Source organism: Puma concolor, chromosome B2, assembly GCF_028749965.1.
Source record: "Puma concolor isolate L17-30 chromosome B2, mPumCon1.1.hap2, whole genome shotgun sequence".
NCBI lineage: Eukaryota > Metazoa > Chordata > Mammalia > Carnivora > Felidae > Puma > Puma concolor.
In genome coordinates, this window is record NC_141671.1 from 45,254,999 (window position 1) to 45,274,359 (window position 19,361).

Below are 19,361 nucleotides of genomic sequence, written 5' to 3' on the forward strand. Positions count from 1 at the left end.
TACGACATCGCATTCGTTTCAGATGTACAACGCAGTGATTTGACATATACATTACGCCGTGCTCCCCACAAGGGTAGCTACCATCCACCCGGTTACATTACCATCCCAATATCACTGACTCTATCCCCTCCACCGTGTGTGGACGCAGCTAAAAGGGGCTGGCTATGCACCTGCTAGAGGGCCCTCCCCGAATGCCGCCATGCCGGGGCCTTCATCCCGGACTTCCCAGCCTCCTGAACGGTGAGAAATAAATGTCTGTGGTTTCTAAGCCACCCAGTCTCTTGGCATTTTGTTACAGCAGCCCGGATGGACGAAGACGCTTCCTTTTTGTCACACTGAAATCTCACAGTGACTTGTAAGTCTGAGGAGTGTGATCTCCGACTACGTGTGGACACTTGGGTTTCAGCAGGTGACTTCACAATTTAAGTGTTAATGGCCCTTCCCGCCCCCCCCCCATTTCCTGCTTCAGTTACAAGTTTCCGGGGGGCACCACCACCGAGTTCTGCTATCCTGTCAGTTAAACACACGCACGCTCACTTCTGCTCGCAGGCTGCCAAGGGAAACTGGAGTCATAATCTGCACCCATTTCTGTCCTCGGAACAAGGAGAGGGAGGGTTAACTCCTGTTACCACACGTGCTACAACAGCTGCCTCCAGGAGGATGTTCTGCACGTCTGTATTAAGACACGATCACAACCACAGTCGGAATTTCATTCTCTTCACCTAAGTGCCTGGCCAGCCTCCCCTCACACGCCTCCCCTCAGACGTTCTCATCCTGCCCCAACTGCTTGTCCTCTGAAACTTGCCATCAAGACGGTCTGTCCTGTGACCACAGCCCTCTGCTGGGTTTCTCACTATTTGTTCCCACTACTTTTATTCTTCAATTCCACATGGAGCCAGTTTCCTGTTTCTTTTTTGTTATTTTTTTAACTTTTTTAATGTTTCTTTACTTTAGAGACACACACACACACACACACACACACACACACAGTGCAAGCTGAGGAGGGGCAGAGAGAGAGAGAGAGAGGGAGACACAGAATCTGAATCTGAAGCAGGCTCCAGGCTCCGAGCTGTCAGCACAGAGCCCGATGTGGGGCTCCAACCCACGGACTGCGAGATCGTGACCTGAGCCGAAGCCGGACGCCGAATCGACTGAGCCACGCAGGCGCCCCGTGACTGATTGTTTCTTCTTTTCAGCCTTTTTCTGCCTCTTCTTCCTTCCCTCTCTGCCTGGTACTCTTAGGTTACCCTCAACCGCACTTAACCTCTCTTGCACACATTCATCCAACGATCAAGATCCCGATTGCATTAATCCTGTTCTTCCAGCTGTCCTGCAGGCTGCTAGAAGTTCCTTCAGAGCTCATACCACAAAACTGCCATGGTATTTCATCATGAAAATATCTCCCCTCCCCTCCCCGCTGCCCCCCACGTCTCCATTCCCTCACTCCCAGGAAATAACTCACCTACCACTTGACACGGAAAATAAAATCTGTCAAATGAGAATTTGCTCAGTTTCCTGCTACTGCCCTTACCTGAGTCCTTCCTCCTTGCTTCTTTAAGGGTGGAATATGTGACCTTCCTGCCTCCGGTCTACAGCTAATTCCTGTGCATAGGCTCTCTATCCCAATACCTCCCATCTGAGAGGTTTTGCATGAAAAACTATCTTCTCTATTGTCTCTTATTTCAATGTATCTCTCTCTGCAGGCTTCTTCCCATAAGCACTGGAACATGCTAGTGTCTTCCCCGCATAAAAGAAAGGGAGGGAGAGAGAGAGAAAAAGAGAGGGAAGGGAACAAAGGGAAGGAGGAAGGGAAGAAAGTAGGAAGGAGGGATGGAGGGAGGAAGGAAGTAAGGGAGAGAAGGAGGGAGGAAGGAAGTCCTTTCATGTCCCCTTCCAAGCGCCACTCTTCCTTTTCTCCCCTTCACAGGAAAACCCCTTCTGTGTTATGTATGTGTCTCTGTCTCTTTCCTCCTGTGCCTTCTTTAGCATACTGCTTGTGCAACAGCAGGTCTATTCGTCTCTTTTCTTTTTTCTTTTCTTTTCTTTCCTTTTCTTTTCTCTTCTCTTCTTTTTTCCTTTTTAAGTTTATTTATTTTGAGAGACAGAGAGAGCAGGGTAGGGACAGAGAGAGAGAGAGAGAGAATTCCAGGCAGGCTCCATGCTGTCAGCATGGAGTCCGATGTGGGGCCAGAACTCACGAACTGTGAGATCATGACCTGAGCCGCAACCAAGAGTCGGACGCTTAACCTGCTGAGCCACCCAGGCGCCCCGCAAGTCTATTCTTCAACTGTGTTTACACAGGCTTCAAGTAGAAAAACTACAAGACCCACTACAACTTTGATAACCTGCCTCCTAAGATTGGGCTGCAAGTTCAACATCAACCCGGATCTCGACAAGCACTTGACACCAGAGTCCTTTCTGGACTTCTATCCAAACAACAAGGACTCTGCCATCTTGTGCCTCCATGCAAGGCCACCCTACAAGGACATGCCTTCAAGTTCATCAACTGCAAGCAAAGATGACTCTCGCCTCCCCTGTCAGCTCCCCGGGAGCATCTTCAAGCTCTGATTCCACTTCAAGCACTACCACTCCCAGTGGTGATGGGCCAATAGATAGATGGATACATCTTTAGGATTAGAGCATGAGCATGCCTTCTGCAGGTGAAAACCATTTGTCATTTGAAAAGCAGCTCCCGACATACTGCTCAGTCTCTGATGCCTGAACGTGCCGAGTGAATACTCGACCAGACTTCCCATGATGAGCTGAGTACTGTTCTATTTATGAAGTAAAATATCAGGTGGGCTTGGCAGCAACCCATTATACAATGGCTAGGATACATTTGGGATCAGGTTGGAACAGGACCAGAAGTCAATTACATAACACTCCATCACTTACCTGTGTTTTGCCAATGTATCTCTCTCGATTCACACCGTTGGCCCATTGGGCATGACTAGCTGACAGAAGAGAAACAAATCACAGGCTTGGATGACATATAGATCGGCTTGATACGATGGAACGAACTGACTTCTACCCCACTCAGTCACCTTCAGGGATGCCCCTAAAAGACAGCGGTGAGGGGAAGCTTTCCCAGCGTTTTGAGCAGTACACTCGGCAGTGTTCTTTGTGTGGAGGCAGAAATAGGCTGAGGTAATAATATACATAGACTCTTGGTCAATGGCAAAAGGTTTGGTTGGTTGGTTGAGGCCTAAAAGAAACAAATTTGGACAATGGCTGACAACATGGAGGCTATGTTCTCACTACAGCTGATGTAGCCACTGCCACAGCTGAACGCCCAACCTACCGGAAGAGGGCAATACTGAGTTCTGAATACACCCCGCTGAAAGGGAGAGCCAGCTACTTTAAACTCTACCCTGGAGAGAGCAGTGATTTAGATCTATAATATAGAGTCCCAGCCTAGGGAAATAAAAAGATACGGGACCTCCAAGCGTATTTCTTTTACCATTATTTTATTTTTATCATTTTTATGGTCAACAGATCTCCTGAGTCTACATCCTTTTTTAAAGTGCATCAGCTAACATTCATCCTTACCCAGCAAGAATATGGAGATAAACACTAGCCCTGAGTGGCTACAAATTCAGCTGAAGTGTACATTATAGGCAAATACAGTGTTTCGCTGTGGGCCTCAGCTGTTCAGGAGGCCCAGCGTGCCCTAAGAACACTCCCCCCATTTTTAGCAGAGCCTGCCACGTTCGGTCTGCAAGGCTCAGGTCTGCTGTGGACTTCTACACTGCTTCCGTCAGCCCTTCCTGTCTCCGGACCCCAAACCTGCTTAAGCTAAGCTGCGAGCCGGGAGCTAAGCTTCAGAATCGCTGGATTAGTCTGGAAGAGTTAATGCACTCCAGAGTACTTCATTTTCTCCTAGGGAGTCATCCGCTCATTGGTAGGAAATAGATGAGTAAGCAGTCATTATCAACTCCGCAGGGTAGTTCTAGCACAGGGGAGCAAATAATCCAGAGGACGACATGCACTCAAAGCTTATTTATTGTGAAATAAAGGAGGCAAGCAGCATTTTACTGAATAGAAGTCACATCATGACATCACCGATCGCTCTATTACTTGCATCACACATTTCCCGTGGGCATCACAGGATTTCTTTTCAGGATTTCATAGTACACATTTCAGGTAGAAGTCCTAAGTAATCGGTTCAGATGCTGTTACTGGCCTTGACATCATTTTCTTCCTGTTTCTATACATTAACAAAAATATTACGTCCTAACCCATAATTACCAACACCTTCGATCAAAAGAGTGCTTTCACCTTCATCAAAATACAAATCAATATATCAGTCAGCACACCTTTACTGAATAAACCTTATAGAGAGTGCTGCCCTAGGTGTAGCTGGGCACAGAATGAGTGTAAGACATGCTCCAGGTCTTAGAAAGCTATCATTTCACCCACCCTTTCAGTACTAGACATGTTTCCCATAAAGAATTATATTACTATAGCTTAAGAATTCCAATTGCCACTTAAGGATCATATAAGAAAAGTAGAAAATTTCCAGAAATTATCGTTTAACATTTTTTTAAGAGTCGAAGACTTTTAGCCTTTTTCAAAATAGAAATTTAAGTATGTTGCCTTCACAATTTACTCAAATTTTCATTCAAATGGCATTATTTCTATTTACAGTTTTAATACAGTTATGCATGAAACCAAACTACAACTTCTTAACAAGCGCCTCTTTTTTTTTTAATCATTTAAACATTTTCTATAAACCACTTTTCAGGTCTCTATATCAGTGAGAGTGATGTCTGATTCTGGGTCTACTCTTACATTACCAAACACACCTACCATTTCGACATTCTCTTGAATTAAATCCTAAAACAAAGTTAAGCAGTAGAGCTCAGGTCTAGATGCTTCCAGGCTAGTGGATGGGGGCAATCACTCTTCCAGAAGGCCCTTGCCCTCCTTAGGCCCAACCGATGTCATTTTCTTTGTTTGAATTCAATGTGGCATTGTCCTTCTGGCTGTTGGACACCTATCAAATGGAGAGAACTCTAAAAGCAGAAATGGAGAAGAAATACAGACATCAAGAGACATAAGCCAACAGTATTAGACCAAAGGTTTATTCAATGGTGATGATCTCTAAAAGGTACAGAGTCTAGATTTGAAAGAGTGGAAGTATTTGCTTGATGCGTTTCAAAATGTCAGGCATCATTTTTTAGCCTTCCATTCAAGGAACAGAACATTTGCAACCTGTTCTATCAGCCTTGAGGGCTGAGGGATAGTGAAGAGCAAGGAAATGGTAATCAGTTCAATTTAAATCCTCAGTCTATGGTCAAGTTTGAACACAACAAGGCATAGAATGGGCTTCTTAATAAGGACGTTCTTAGGGGAGTTAAGAGGATGAGTTGCAGGGTTACCAGGGACTCCTTGAAGATGCAACAACAAATTTGTGTGTATGGAAAGTTATGTTCTTTTCTAGAAAGGGATCCATAGGTTTTGTGAGACTATTTAAGGATCCGTGACCCCCCAAAAGGCAAAATGGAACAAAGCCAACCAACGGGATGAGAAAAACTCCACAGTGTTAGCAAAAATGTGCTTGTTTTGGCAAGACAATTGAAGTTGGTCTTATAAATGCCCCAAACGAATAGCTCTCATTGTCAGTATCTGGACACTGCTCCCCGGTCACAGATCTTGTAAAGTTCATTGTTTGCTTCTCAATGAGAGCTGAAATTAATTTTCTTTTTTTTTTTTTAAATTTTTTTTTCAACATTTATTTATTTTTGGGACAGAGAGAGACAGAGCATGAACGGGGGAGGGGCAGAGAGAGAGGGAGACACAGAATCGGAAACAGGCTCCAGGCTCCGAGCCATCAGCCCAGAGCCCGACGCAGGGCTCGAACTCACGGACCGCGAGATCGTGACCTGGCTGAACTCGGACGCTCAACCGACTGCGCCACCCAGGCTCCCCTGAAATTAATTTTCTAAGACTCTTTGAGGTAAAATAAAGCACAGGGCTTTTGAAAAATTAAAATTGGGGATTCTAGCATTTGATTTTTGCTACTACAACAAGTATATTTCTTTGGGGAAGCTGATTTCCAAGCCCAGCGATGCCCTTGTACTTGACAAAAGAGTGTTCAGAACATGCCCTGGCAACCCATCCCCTCCCATCTCTACAAGAGCCTGGTACTGTGAAGGCCATTTCCTGCATTTTCTTGATCACCTCATTTTGCAATTTATTAAAATAAGTCCAATAATTAAATAATTTTAATCGATCTCTTTCTAGAATGAGAATTGCGACGTGAAATGCCACTTGAGATCATGAGAATTCACTTAGACATATACTTTTTCTAAACTGAGATAACATTTCTTTTTTTGAGATATTTCTCCCAAAAATGTTCTTAGTAGTGTCAAAACAGAAATAGGATGTGTGTAGAATAGTATGATAAATATAACTAATGGAATTCTTAGCTAGGAAAAAGGACTGGGCAAAATCTTGCCTAAGGAACTGGTCAGAATTACAGACCTCTAGGCTTAGGTGTTACGGGGTTTGGACAAACGTCCTCCTTCTAATCTGATAAGGATTCTCATGTCCTCTCACTGGTGGTAAAATATTTGGAGGGGGAATCAGTCCTGGGCAAAACTGTGACATCTAACTCAGTGGATCAGGAACTAGCATTTGGGGAGTATACGCCTGGCCCTGATCTTCATTTTGACAATGAAACCATACGTGCTAAGAACCTTTGTGACGGGTTTTTTGATTTCCCGTCCATGGTAGGATTTTGAGGGCTTTTCATCCTGGTAGTTACTTGTACTCAAAATAGAAGTGCAAAAGAAATCAGGGGAAAGTGCCGAAATGTGCATATTTATGAGTAATACAACATTGTCTGTGTCACTTAGGCACTTACATAATTTCTATTGAAATGTCACCCAAGAGTTTTATTTATCCCTCCATACATTAGCCTTATTATATCAAGAGTAAATCAAAGCACAATATGCCATGTGAATAGCCCTGAAATTGCAATGCTTGATTTCTGAGCTCCATCCTCAGTTGAAACAGCACCTTTTATCCAGAATCTTCAAAATGACTTCCAAACATTTGAAACCAATTGAACTTTCCCTTATCACCTAGGACAGTGGTCCTCAAAGTGTGTTATCCAGATCAGCAGCATTAGCACCACTGGAAATTGGTTAGAAATGCAAATTACTGAGCCCCTCCCTAGATATCCTAGATCAGGTACTCTAGGGGTGGGGCCCAGTATTCTGTGTTCTAAAATGCCCCCCCCCCACCTCCCCAGGTCATTCTGATGCTTGCCCCAGTTTGAAAGCCACTGGTCTAGGAGAACAGGCCTGTAGAAACACAGAGGAGTTAAATGACTAGAATATTGAATGGTCAGAGGAAGGAATAAGGTCATGGTCTTTTCACTTCTGTTTACTGTCTTTACTGCTGCTCACTGTCTTTGCTGCTCTCTGCTATGGTATTGCTTCCCAAATGGACCAAGGGCTATGACTTGCCTCCAAAACTGATGGGTCACTTTTGGACTCACAGACGTGCCTCTCTAGGGAAACAAGCCCAACATCAAGGCCATGTCTATTTAGCACAGGGAACAGGGTCAAAATTGGTAAATTCACTGAGGAGCTCCTTAACACTGTAAATGGTGGAAACACTGCTATTTGGTCCCCGTCTTGTGACACTGTGGCACATACATTAGACCCGGAAGTAAGGGAATTAAGGGGCTATCTTCTCAGTCTGGTTTCATGTAAGACCCCTGTTAAAATCAAGTCTAGGTGAGGAAATTAGCAGCTCATCTCTAGTAATTAAAACTAAGGGGTTAGAATTTATACCACATTTGAAAGCCATGGTATTCAAAATTCCAAAAACACTTACCTGTTTTGGTAATGGGTCCAGAAGACTACAGTCATATTTATAAAGTATTAAAATAATACATATTTGAATCTGTAACAGCGCAAACCACCTGAAAGAATAATATGAAATTGTCAGTGAAAGATGCATAAATCTCTACCAATAGAGAATATTTAGAAAGCACACATACAGATTTCAGAGCAAGTATATTCTTCCACACAATATGAACTTTAACCATCAGAAGGATAGAGTAAGGAAGAATTTATTCTTTTCTTTTATAATTCTGTCTACTGCAGAGGGTAGATGGGATCATTAAATCGCTTAAAAATGTAGGTAAAATGCTTAGCCAGTGAAAGCACTCAATTAATGAGGGCCCAGGTCTCCTTCAAAGTTTTAGATCAGTGCTTCCCGCCATGGTTGCCATTAGCTACACATCGCTATTTAAACATAAATAAATTAAATTTAAACAAAGTTGAAAATTTCAGTTCCTCAGCTGCTCTAGCCATATTTCAGGTATTCAATAGCCATACGTGGCTACTGGCCTCCCTACTGGACAGCACATCTTTAGAACATTTTGCATGATCACAGAAAGTTCTACTGGACACTCTTGTCTGATTTAGACTCTTTTTGCCCATGAGAAATTACTGCCTGGATGTTCTATAGGCATCTCAAATTCCCCATAACTACCAAATATTATTACTTTTGTGATCGCTCACTAAGATGTCTCCCAACTTTTTGATCATATACCCTATAATGAAATATTTGAGCATACCCTACAATATATTGATACTCATTTACTTATAAAGTATATACACATACTACTATATTAGTTTGCTATATGCTTTGTAAGACACATACAAATAGAAACTAAAAATATTGAGAGAAAGTATAAATGGAATTCTGCTTTTTTTTTTTTTTTTTTGTGCATCTCTGTGGGTTGTTTTGAGTTCTCCTCAGGGTAGGCAATGCCTTTAGGGGCCATAACTCTTAGTGAATACGATGAGTCCAACAGGTCAGAAAATTGGAAGTCATCACAGACTCAATCCCCTTCTTCGCTCTCTATATCCAATTAGGCACTGAGTCCTTTTGTTTTATCTTCTAAATACTTCCCCAATCCCTCTGCTTCTTGTCTTATCCCCAGTCCCTCCACTATTCCCTCAGTGCAGTTCATCATGATTTGTCTCCTGGATTACCAGATTAGCTCAGCTTTCAGATTAATTTCGTTGCTTCCAATTTCACTTCCCTCCACTCTGTCCTTCACTTTACCACTGGAGTGAACTTCCTAAAACATAAATCTGTCACTATGTCCTCAGTGTACGTAGACACACACACAATCTGCTGATGCTTCCCATTTCCTTCCAATTGACAACAGAGAATACAGCCTTTGAAGATATGCCCCCACCTCTCTCCCCAGCCTCCTCCCCACTGATAGCTCCTCTTCGACACCCATGTTCTAGCCACCCCGTGTACCTGACAGTTCCCGAATGGTGACACTCTCTTGCAAGCCCTTCCCCTGCCCAAGGCTCGGTCTCCTCTGGAGGCATTCTCTGACCACTTGCTTCTGAGATGAGATGCCCCTCCTCTCCACTTCTATGGTCCCCTGTGCACATCTCAGCCACACCACCTATTGCACTGAATTGCAATTGCTTATCGAATTGCCATTTCTCTCCTAGAGGAGGAACTGTATTGTTGGGACTTAACAGTACAGAGCATACTATTGGTGCCTAATCACGTTACCTGAATGAATGAATGAATGAATGAGTGAATAGATGATGGAAAGGATGCCTTCCATAAAAGAGATTCAATTTCCTGCCCTTTCTAGCTCTCTTTCTCTGCATTTCTGTGGCACTTTACACATTCCTCCACCAATGTCCTTACCCTCCAATCCTACTATATCCTACCATGTTACAGTTAATGGTTTGTATGTCTGACTCCCCTTATAAACTACAGTATTCACAAACAGTAGCAACCATGTTCTACTCATCTTTGAGTCCTCAATATTTGTTGATTGAGTGAACGAATGAATATGAATGACCTGATATTCACCTCAGGTAATTAGATTTGTTTCCTAGTAGTATTCTTGAAACATCTCGAAACATTCTTCAAGCATCTTACTTCAAATGAAATCGGGAGTACTCCACATGTTGTTATAACCCACTTGGATGGCACATCACTTCTTCACAAATATTTGTGATGCATATTTAACCCTACTTATTTATGAGTGCTAAAAATAATTTATTCTAAGAGACTATCAATGGCTATGAAATAGAACATACACAGTCTTTGCTGCTTCAAATCAAAGAGCAATGCCAAGAAAAAGCAATTTTGCTAACCCATGTACAGGTTCAGAATTTCTCACAACTAAATTTCTGCCAGACTTCTAACGAATGGAACTTCTACTTCTGGCCATGTCCTGCCCTAAATAACTCAAAAAACGGAGCAAGATTCACAGGATAGGATGAAAATTCCCAAGAGAAAAGGAATCAATGAGGTGAACTCTGCCAGAGAGTCTCCCGTTCTCCGTCCATGGCCGTTTCCAGGTCACGTGCAAGGAGAAAGCCCACGCAGAACTGGACAGTCTCACTAGATTAAAAAGGCAAGAGATCAAAGTTCAGGGGAGCTAAAGAGACTGGAATTTGCAGGCAAGAATAAAAGAGAGGAGGGAGTTTCACAGAGAGAACAAGAATGCTTCAGAGAGCCACATGGGGGTCTCCTGGAGTATTTGGTTGAGTACTAATCTCAGCATGTGTAAGAGGCAACTACTGAAGTGAAGATGAGAGATGAAAAAGAAAGCTAAGGAACAATAAGCTGAATAATGCCCAGGGCTCCCACAAGATATGGAAGTCTGTTCCCACATGCAAGGGTGAGGAGATCTTGTAACACATGGACAATTGAATAGGGTCTTTAAAAGTTATAGCCTTATGGAGCACCTGGGTGGCTCAGTTGGTTAAGCATCTGACCCTTGGTTTCAGCTCAGGTCATGATCTCACAGTTCATGAGTTCAAGTCCCGTGCGGGGCTCCACAATGACGATGCAGAGCCTGATTGGGATTCTCTCTCTCCTTTTCTCTCTCTGCCCTTCCCTGCTCTCTCTCTCAAAAGAAAAAGAAATAATAAACTTAAAAAAATAAAGGTTATTGTTTTAATTAGAAGTGCATTATATTATCTTAAATTAAACGCCACTCCTGCTTTTACCTTAACAAAGCTTAACAACAAGTCTTGAAAACTCATTTTTCTGAGCAACTTACTACATGCCACATTAAGGCTAAAACTAAAGAATACAATAAAATCTAGTATCCATGACACTTAAATTTTTTTTAATGTTTATTTATTTTTGAGAGACAGAGACAGAGACAGAGAGAGAGAGAGAGAGCAAGAGTGGGGGAAGAGCAGACAGACAGGGGGACACAGAATCCGAAGCAGGCTCCAGGCTCTGAGCTGTCAGCACAGAGCCCAATGCGGCGCTCAAACCCAAGAACCGTTAGATCATGACCTAAGCCAAAGTTGGACACTTAACCGACAGAGCCACCCAGGCAACTCCTAGTATCTATAACACTTAAAATTCATGTCTTGCATTTATTCAGAAATGGCCATGCCTAGAATAAACAGGGAAATATGAAACATGGGTGAGGGAAAAATCATTCAAAAGAAACAGACCCAGAAGTGACAGATACTGTAGACAGCTAGTTAGATATATTCCACATGTTCAAAAGGTAGAAGCACAATGAAGAAAGAAATGGAAGATAAAAAAAAAAAAAATCAAACCTAACTTGTAGCAATGAAAATACAGTATCTTAAGTGAAAATACACTGGATGGAATTAACAGAAAATAGGACACTACAAAAGAAAATATCATGGAACTTAATAGAACACTGGGAAATATCCCAAATGAAGTACATAGATTAAAAAGGGACTGAAAAAAGAAATAAACAGAGTATCAGTGACCTGTAAAATACCATCACACAGTCTAACATATGTGTAATTTGGAGATACAGAGAAGTGGGCAGGAAAAATATTTGAAGAAATAGAAGCTGAAACATTTCCAGATTTGTTAAAACTGTTAGTTTACAGAGCTAAGAAGCACAATGAAGCAAAAGCAAAAGAAACATAAAGAAAACTATTCCAAGACAAATCAGAATCAAATCTTTAAAAAAAACAGTGACAAAGAAAAAAGTCCTAAAAGCAGTGGGGGAGTGGGGAGACACAAGGAAGGAAGGAAGGAAGGAAGGAAGGAAGGAGGGAAGGAAGGAAGGAAGGAAGGAAGAAAGAAGGTCACAGGTCACAAACCTCTCATCAGAAATCATGAAAGCGGAAGACAACAGAACAACATCTTTGAGGGGTGTCTGGGTGGCTTAGTTGGTTAAGCCTCTGAATCTTGCTTTCGGCTCAGGTCATGATCTTACTCTTCGTGAATTCAAGCCCCGCATTGGGCTCTGATCGGACAGTGCAGAGCCTACCTGGGATTGTCTCTCTTTCTCCCTCTCTCTCTGCCCCTCCCCTGCTCACTCTCTATCTCTCTCTTAAAATAAATAAATAAACTTAAAAAAATTTTAAAAAACAAGAACAACATCTTTGAAGAGTTGAAAGAAAAAAAAAGTACACATTGTTCTTTATAATAATACGCTGACTCTATTATGAGAGAAACTTGCCTTGATGATTTGGGGGTAAATATTTAATTTCCTCTTTATAGGTTTAAAGTATAGTATCTTGTGGGGAAAAAATGATGGTCTTTGAGACATATGTGAAATAGAGAAAGAAAGAGAGATTTGAAATGGCAGTCAATTATTGAGTAGAGGATTTAAAGGATAAACATGTGTACGTATCTTAAGAGAGTGGGAGATGGTGTGCCCATGCCCAGCACAGGGACTGTTTTGGGGATCTCAAGTCCCAAGGACAATGGTGGACAGTTGTCCTGAGAGCCCCTGGTGTTATTCTACACTCAGACTTTGAGAAAGGTACTCATGGAGGAAGGGAGATGGGTCTTTGAGTGAAATCGACACCCCAGGCGCAGGATGAGGTGAAGAGGACAGTGACCACTCTGTGATTATTTTGCAATAGACAAGCACAGCCTGTGTGCAAGGGCCAACGGTAGGAATGGGGGATTTCCTGGGCTACGGGAAAAGAAATATTTTAGATCCATTTTTTTATCTTTCCCTGACTATTCCACAGGCATACCTTGTTTTGTTGCATTTCACGGATACCGCCTTTTGTACAAACTGAGAGGTGGTGGCAGTCCTGCCTTGAGCAAGTCCTTCGGCGCCATTTTCCAACGCCATGTGCTCACTTTGGGTCTCTGCGTCACACTTGGGCAATTTGCACAAAATTTCAAACTTTTGCACTATTATTATGCTTGGTACGGTGATCTGTGATCAGTAATTACTACTCACTCCAAGTTCAGATTAGCTTACAGTCAGGATATTTTTTTTTTTTCTCTAGCAATAAGGTATTTTTAAGGTCAGGTATGTGCAGTTTTTTAGACATAATGCTACTCCACACTCAACGGGCTACGGTGTAGCAAAGAAGCGTAACTTTTATATGCGCTGGGAAACCAAAAATTTCATTTGACTCCCTTTAGTGCGATACTAGCTTTGTTGCAATGGTCTGGAATCAACTGTGTCATTTTTTAAAAAACATCAGTCAAGCGTGATGCATCTTTATGGCCCTGTGTGACACCGCTATGAAGAACAAAGAGATGATAAAATGTCAGGAAGCATAAAGAGCCTCATGCTTCCTCTCTCTCCTGGAGACAGGGTCACACAAACAGCGTCTCATCTACCATGAGAAGCTGGGAGTCCAGTAGACATCACAGGACACTACGGGTCAGATTCGGAAGGGACACCTGCGGTGTGGATATACGTTACATGCTTTTCCTCCTTACTCTTCCTGGAAGGGAGGGACATTTATGGGACCAGTGAACAGGCACTGAGGTTACATACTAAGAGTTCTGACGATAACGTGAGATCTCCATTCGTTCATCCATTCAGTGTGCACTGTCTTTATGTGCTTTATGCTCTTCTAAGTGCTGAAGTTACAGCAGTAAACAAACACACAAAAACACCATTCACACTTTTCATAAGAATGCTTAAATTCTAGAAGAGAGGTAGTAAGCAGGCAGCACATAAACAAGCAATGCATATATCAACCATGAGAATAAGTACTACAATAACAAATAAGACAAGATAAAGGGAAAGGGAGTGTGGCATGGGCTAAGATATTTCGGATGAGGAAGTCCTCTCTGATGAGGGGACATTTCAGTAGACATTGGAATGATGTAAGAGGGTGCAACATATGAATATCTGGGCACAGAATTCCACACAGAGGGAACAGAAAGTGCACAAATCCAGAGGAAGGAGAATGAGGAAAAAAGAAGAGGCTAGTGTTGCTAGAGATGAGCAAGAAAAGGGGAATGTCAGAGAGACCCCCCCCCAGCAAGTAGAGAGCCCGTGGGGGCCTGCTGAAGACTACATCTCATTCTGTGAGACGGGAAACCATTGAATAGCTCTGAGCAAATGTGACTTAAGTTTCAAGAGAATCATTCTGGCTGCTACATGGAGAAGAGAACATATCGTGATGTAAGTGGAAGCCAGAAGACTGGTTGAGGAAGCCATTAGGATTTTCCAGACAATAGAAAGTAGGGCCTTGGACCAGGATGGTAGAAATAGCCATGAGCCACACAGAACAGGTGAACACAAGGGAAGGGAAGCAAAAATAATAGGAAAACAGGGAGGGGGACAAAACATAAGAGAGTCTTCAATATGGAGAACAAGCAGAGGGTTACGGGAGGGGTGGTGGGAGGGGGGACGGGCTACATGGGTCAGGGGCACTAAGGGATCTACTCCTGAAATCATTGTTGCACTAGATGCTAACTCGGATGTAAATTAAATAAGTAAAAATAAAAATAATAAATAATAAGTTAAGAAAAAGAAAAAGAAATAGTCATGAGCCAGAGTGAGAGACTGGATATACCCTGCACAGTGGGCTGACGGTTTGCCTTCTGGATGCAGAAGACTGAGTCAGGAATGAGTTCTGACCCTAGGAAATGAGTTTCTGACCTGAGGAAATGCAAGAATACAGTCGCTATTTACCTCAGCCACGGGAAGGACGAAAGGAGGAGCAGGATGGGGAGCTATCGCCTGGAACTCGGTTCTGGAACTGTTAAGCTTAGCTTGCTGTGCACCAGTGGCCTGGAGACATCACTGCAGATGCTGAGTGGAGGCTGAGTAAATGGGCCTGACGTTTAGGAGGGATTCAGTCAGGACTGGAGCCATAAGGGATATAAATACAGAGTCTTCATTATTCAGACGATTATTTAAAGCTGTGGGACAGGATGTGATCACTTAGGAAGTAAGTTAAATAGGAAACAAAACAAAACAAAACAAAACAAAACAAAACAAAACAAAACAAAACCAACTGGCAATCCGACGAGACCGTGCTGGGGACATTCCAAAATTTGGAAGTCAGGAAGGTGAGGGAGAGGAGCAAAGGACATTGGTAAGGAGGAGCCAAAGGGGTGGAATAACAAAAAGAGAGCGGCATCTCTAAATCCCCATGAAGTATTTCATGGAGGGCACGAGCCCCGGATCAAATGGAAAACGTGGCAAGGAGCGCCAACATGTGAAATTAGTCACCAAGTTCCCAGCTACTAAAACGACCAACTCTTCTCAGGACTTAGCGCCCTTCCTGGAATTAAATTAGATGAGATCACTTCTTCAGATAACTAAGCTGACACTTTGTGTCAGCGGAATAAGCAGTGACTTCCCGGATACTCAGTGTGCTCACCTGGCAAAATACTGGCTAACTTTGCATCTGTGAATTACAAAACAGTTTGGTAGGTTCCACTTTATCCAGATGGTCCTATTTTCTCCTAACTCTGGCTTTGGCGCTTCTCTCAACGTTACTTTGCTATAGACCACGCACTTCTCCGAGCTCGGCTCCCTGGCATAAAGGACCTTGGCACTCTGTCCAGTCCTTGGAGGAGAGGCACTGTAGCAGCATGAGGACAAAATAACCACTTGGGCGGGCAGGGTGGCAGGCGCTCCAGTGGAGAAGGCACTCTGGCCAGAAGGACAACCTGTTCCCAGGCACTATCTCACAAGGGGCCCTGGAACATCTAGGGCCCCGTGACTGCTTCACACCCTGCCCGGCAGAAGGTGAGGTGATGAGAGACGAGACTGGCAGAGTGGGAGGAGTCCGTGGAGGGTTTGAATGACAGTGTTGGGTCTTTGATCCTGAAAAGTGCTACAGACCCAATGAATAGGTTGTGCTTATTGAAAACTTATACCTATGTGTGAAAATGACATTCCCTTAAGCGTTATTACACACAGAAGACCCTCCACATGGACTTCCTCTATCACACAGATGAGAATGCAAACAATGTTCACAAGGTATTTAGGAGTAAACATGTTAGGGGCACCTAGGTGGCTCAGTTGGTTAAGCATCTGACTTTGGCTCAGGTCATGATCTCATGGTCTGTGGGTTCGAGCGCCGTGTCAGACTCCTGGTTGATAACACAGAACCTGCTTTGGATCCTCTGTCCCCTTCTCTCTCTGCCCCTCTCCCACTCATTCTCTCTCTCTCTCTCTCTCTCTCTCTCTAAGTAGATACACATTTTTTTAAAAAAGAGTAAACATGTTAGAAATACTACGCATAATTTGATTAGAAATAATTAGAGAGAATATTCACCGATTCATTAGAAGAGCTTCCCACTATAATCTGTAAGGCATTTCCTTAACAAACTTTAGTCCCTGCAATGTTCCTTAAAATCATAAAGCTACCCTTCCCTTAAGATAAAATTACAGTTGAGGTTTTTGACCCACTTCATACTGTGCATTAGAGAGGCTTTAATATTTTTCTTCTTTTATCTTTGAGTGTTAAGTTAGTTATTAAGTTCGTATTAGTTATTAGAAGGGCATAAATATTAACATATTTCATACTAGTTCTAACCATTTTGACTGATATCCTAGCTAAAGGAAAGGTAAGATGCATTCATAATACAGATAGTAAATAATATGTGCTAAAAATAGTTTTCTCCAAATCCAAATATTTGAATATTATAGCAAAATTACCTCAGTTATTCACTAAATACAGTCATTTTTTATGCAATTGCAAAAAATAGTGTTTTCTAGCCTTTACCATGTTATTGAATTTTGTTTGAGGCCTGAGATGTCAGAGACTGACACACACATACCTATGACATTAAAAGCTTTTTATGTCACAGAAAATGGGCTTCCTAAAGTATTTTTAACAGAAGCAAGATGAGCTATGTTCACGTTAGGGGTTGTTTTCGTAATGCTCCTGTGTCAAAACAATGAAGATAATGAGGCATATTATTTATAACAGATTTATTTTTCACACTTACGAGAACCACATAACACATCTACAAATAAAGCTCGTTAAAATATAAACATACTGAAAATTCCTTAAATACGTAGTGCTCGTGTGTCTCCCCCGTTGGTAGATAAATGTTCAAGGAGCACCATACAGACATGGAGAGCACGGAGTCGGACAAAACACACGCTACCTCACAGACCTCACACTAGTAATGCACGTGGAGAGACGCAAAGGGTGACAATATGAGGCCAAGACAGAGACCAAAGGGCTATGGACATTTGGAGCCTGGAGAGAGCCCTGTGGTCTGGAGCAATCAACAGGAACTTCTGTGGAGGTCAAACTTGAGCTAGACCTTGATGGAAGGCAACGGGGCTTTAAGGAAGTAGGCCCTCACCTGGAGTCAGGGCATTCCAGACCCAGCGAGCGCAGGACCAAGCGAAGGAATGGGCATTGCAGTTGGGGACGGCTGGTAGCCCCTTTGGGGAGGGCACTGCCAGATGTTCAGAAAGATACAATCGGCCTAGAGCTCCAGGCTCTCCATGACGCTCTGCAGGTGACAGCACCAGAGTCTTAACAAGAGTGACCAACTGAGATGATTATTTGAGGAAAAGCAATCCGCACGCAGTAAGACGGGTTGAAAGCAGAGATGACAGAACCTGGGAGAAGGGTTAAGGAAACTGCAACGTCGCCTGCTGGTGAGGCATGAAGACCTGGTTTGGGGGGGGGGGGGGGGGCGGGGGACATGGAAGGCCAAAAAGAGGGAAGAGCAAAGGGTCACTCTGGAAGGCCAGGGGTCTAGAGCAGCCCTACGTCAAAAAGAAACAGGGAGTACTCAAGGAATGATAAGATTACGGGAAATGAATGATCTTGGTTTTAGATGTCTTGATGTTGAGATCACCTCCCTCTCTTGCTTTTGGAAGGAAAATCTCTTGCTTTTTTTTTTTTTTTTTCTCCTACCAGAAGAGTCACTGCGGGCAATGCCAGCATGGGCTGGAAACCTGCCATGGTTGCCAGGGGCAGGGGCTCTGAAGTATATTCCTAGTTGCTACCAGCTGCGGCTTATGAAAATAGAATGATCTCGCCCTGGAATTCAGAGAAGGCAGCAGACAGACATACTTTCACAGGCATCCTCCATGGAAGCATGAGTTATTCAAGTTAAAGGGGAAGTACTGTCCCCGCAACCTCATCCGCCCAAGAGATCTTTTAGGAAAATGAAATCAATTTGGTGGCAGGAGGCAAAGCAATCTGGCCCAGCGGTTGTCAAACGTTAGCCTGTGTCAGAATCCCCCGGAAAGCTTGTTAAAACACAGATCGCTGGGCCCCGCTCTGGAAGTCTCCGATTCGGGGAGGTCTGGGGAAGGGCCCAAGAATCTGCATTTTTTGCAAGTTTCCAGGTAATGTTCCCACCCGTGGTCCGGGAATCACACTTTAAGAATCACTGATCTAGAGGAATTTGACGAGGAGAAAGGGAAAAGACTATGTTAGAAGATGTATTTTACCATCCTTTTTTAGCTGTAGTACTACAATCACAATGATAAAGATTATCTCAGGTATACATACGGGAAGCTCTACGGTTAGGGCACCGGACTCTTGACTGGGGGTGATGGTGAGGGCAGAATGTGTGCAGTGAGCAGGTAGACACTTACATTAAATAAGAATAAGGTGGGAAGGGAAGAGTGGGAACAGGGTAAGTGGGAGAGAAGGACAAGAAAAAAGCCTACGGAAGAGGGAAGAGACTGGGAGCTTTTGAATAGGGGAAGAGGAGGTGAGAAAGCAGATACGAAAACAAACAGGGACAGGATGGGAAAAACCTCTGCCCTTCCTCTAACTTGAGAGATTGTCTTCTGTTTCATCGAAGCGGGAGGGCACTCTCCAGAGGTCACTTTGACGTGCTACCCATGATCCTGCCGCTACCCCTCCTAGTGGCGGAACTCTCCTATGGATGCAATATGAGCGGGAAAGTTGGATACAACTTCGAACCTTCCTATTCAAGCAAAGGGCACAGGAATAGTACTGACTTCCATAAGATTAAGCATGCACCAAATAGAAGTGATCTCATGGTATATTTTATTTTATTTTTTAATGTTTATTTTTGAGAGAGAGAGAGAGAGAGAGAGAGCACGAGCAGGGAGGTGCAGAGAGAAAGAGGGGGACAGAGGATCCAAAGCCAGCTCCACGCTGACAGCAGAAAGCTGGATGTGGGGCTCG

At 43.3% G+C, this 19,361-nt stretch overlaps 1 protein-coding gene across 3 annotated transcripts in view; it reads right to left on the reverse strand.

Moving 5' to 3' along the window:
- Positions 1-2,936: 2,936 nt before the first annotated feature.
- Positions 2,937-19,361, reverse strand: part of CYP39A1 (cytochrome P450 family 39 subfamily A member 1) — a 96,784-nt gene continuing 80,359 nt past the window's right edge. Inside the window, exons 11-13 of one of the 3 annotated variants that reach the window (XR_015251256.1) lie at positions 7,849-7,936; positions 4,810-5,015; positions 2,937-3,058 (exon numbers count right to left, since the gene is read on the reverse strand). Coding sequence is in view for 1 of the 3 variants with exons in the window: in XM_025925659.2 (XP_025781444.1) it covers positions 4,944-5,015; positions 7,849-7,936 (160 nt within the window). In the remaining 2 variants the exon portion in view is untranslated. Of the gene's footprint in view, positions 3,059-3,081; positions 3,206-3,984; positions 5,016-7,848; positions 7,937-19,361 lie in introns of those variants that run through there. The other 2 variants (XR_015251257.1, XM_025925659.2) reach the window with 2 other exon arrangements.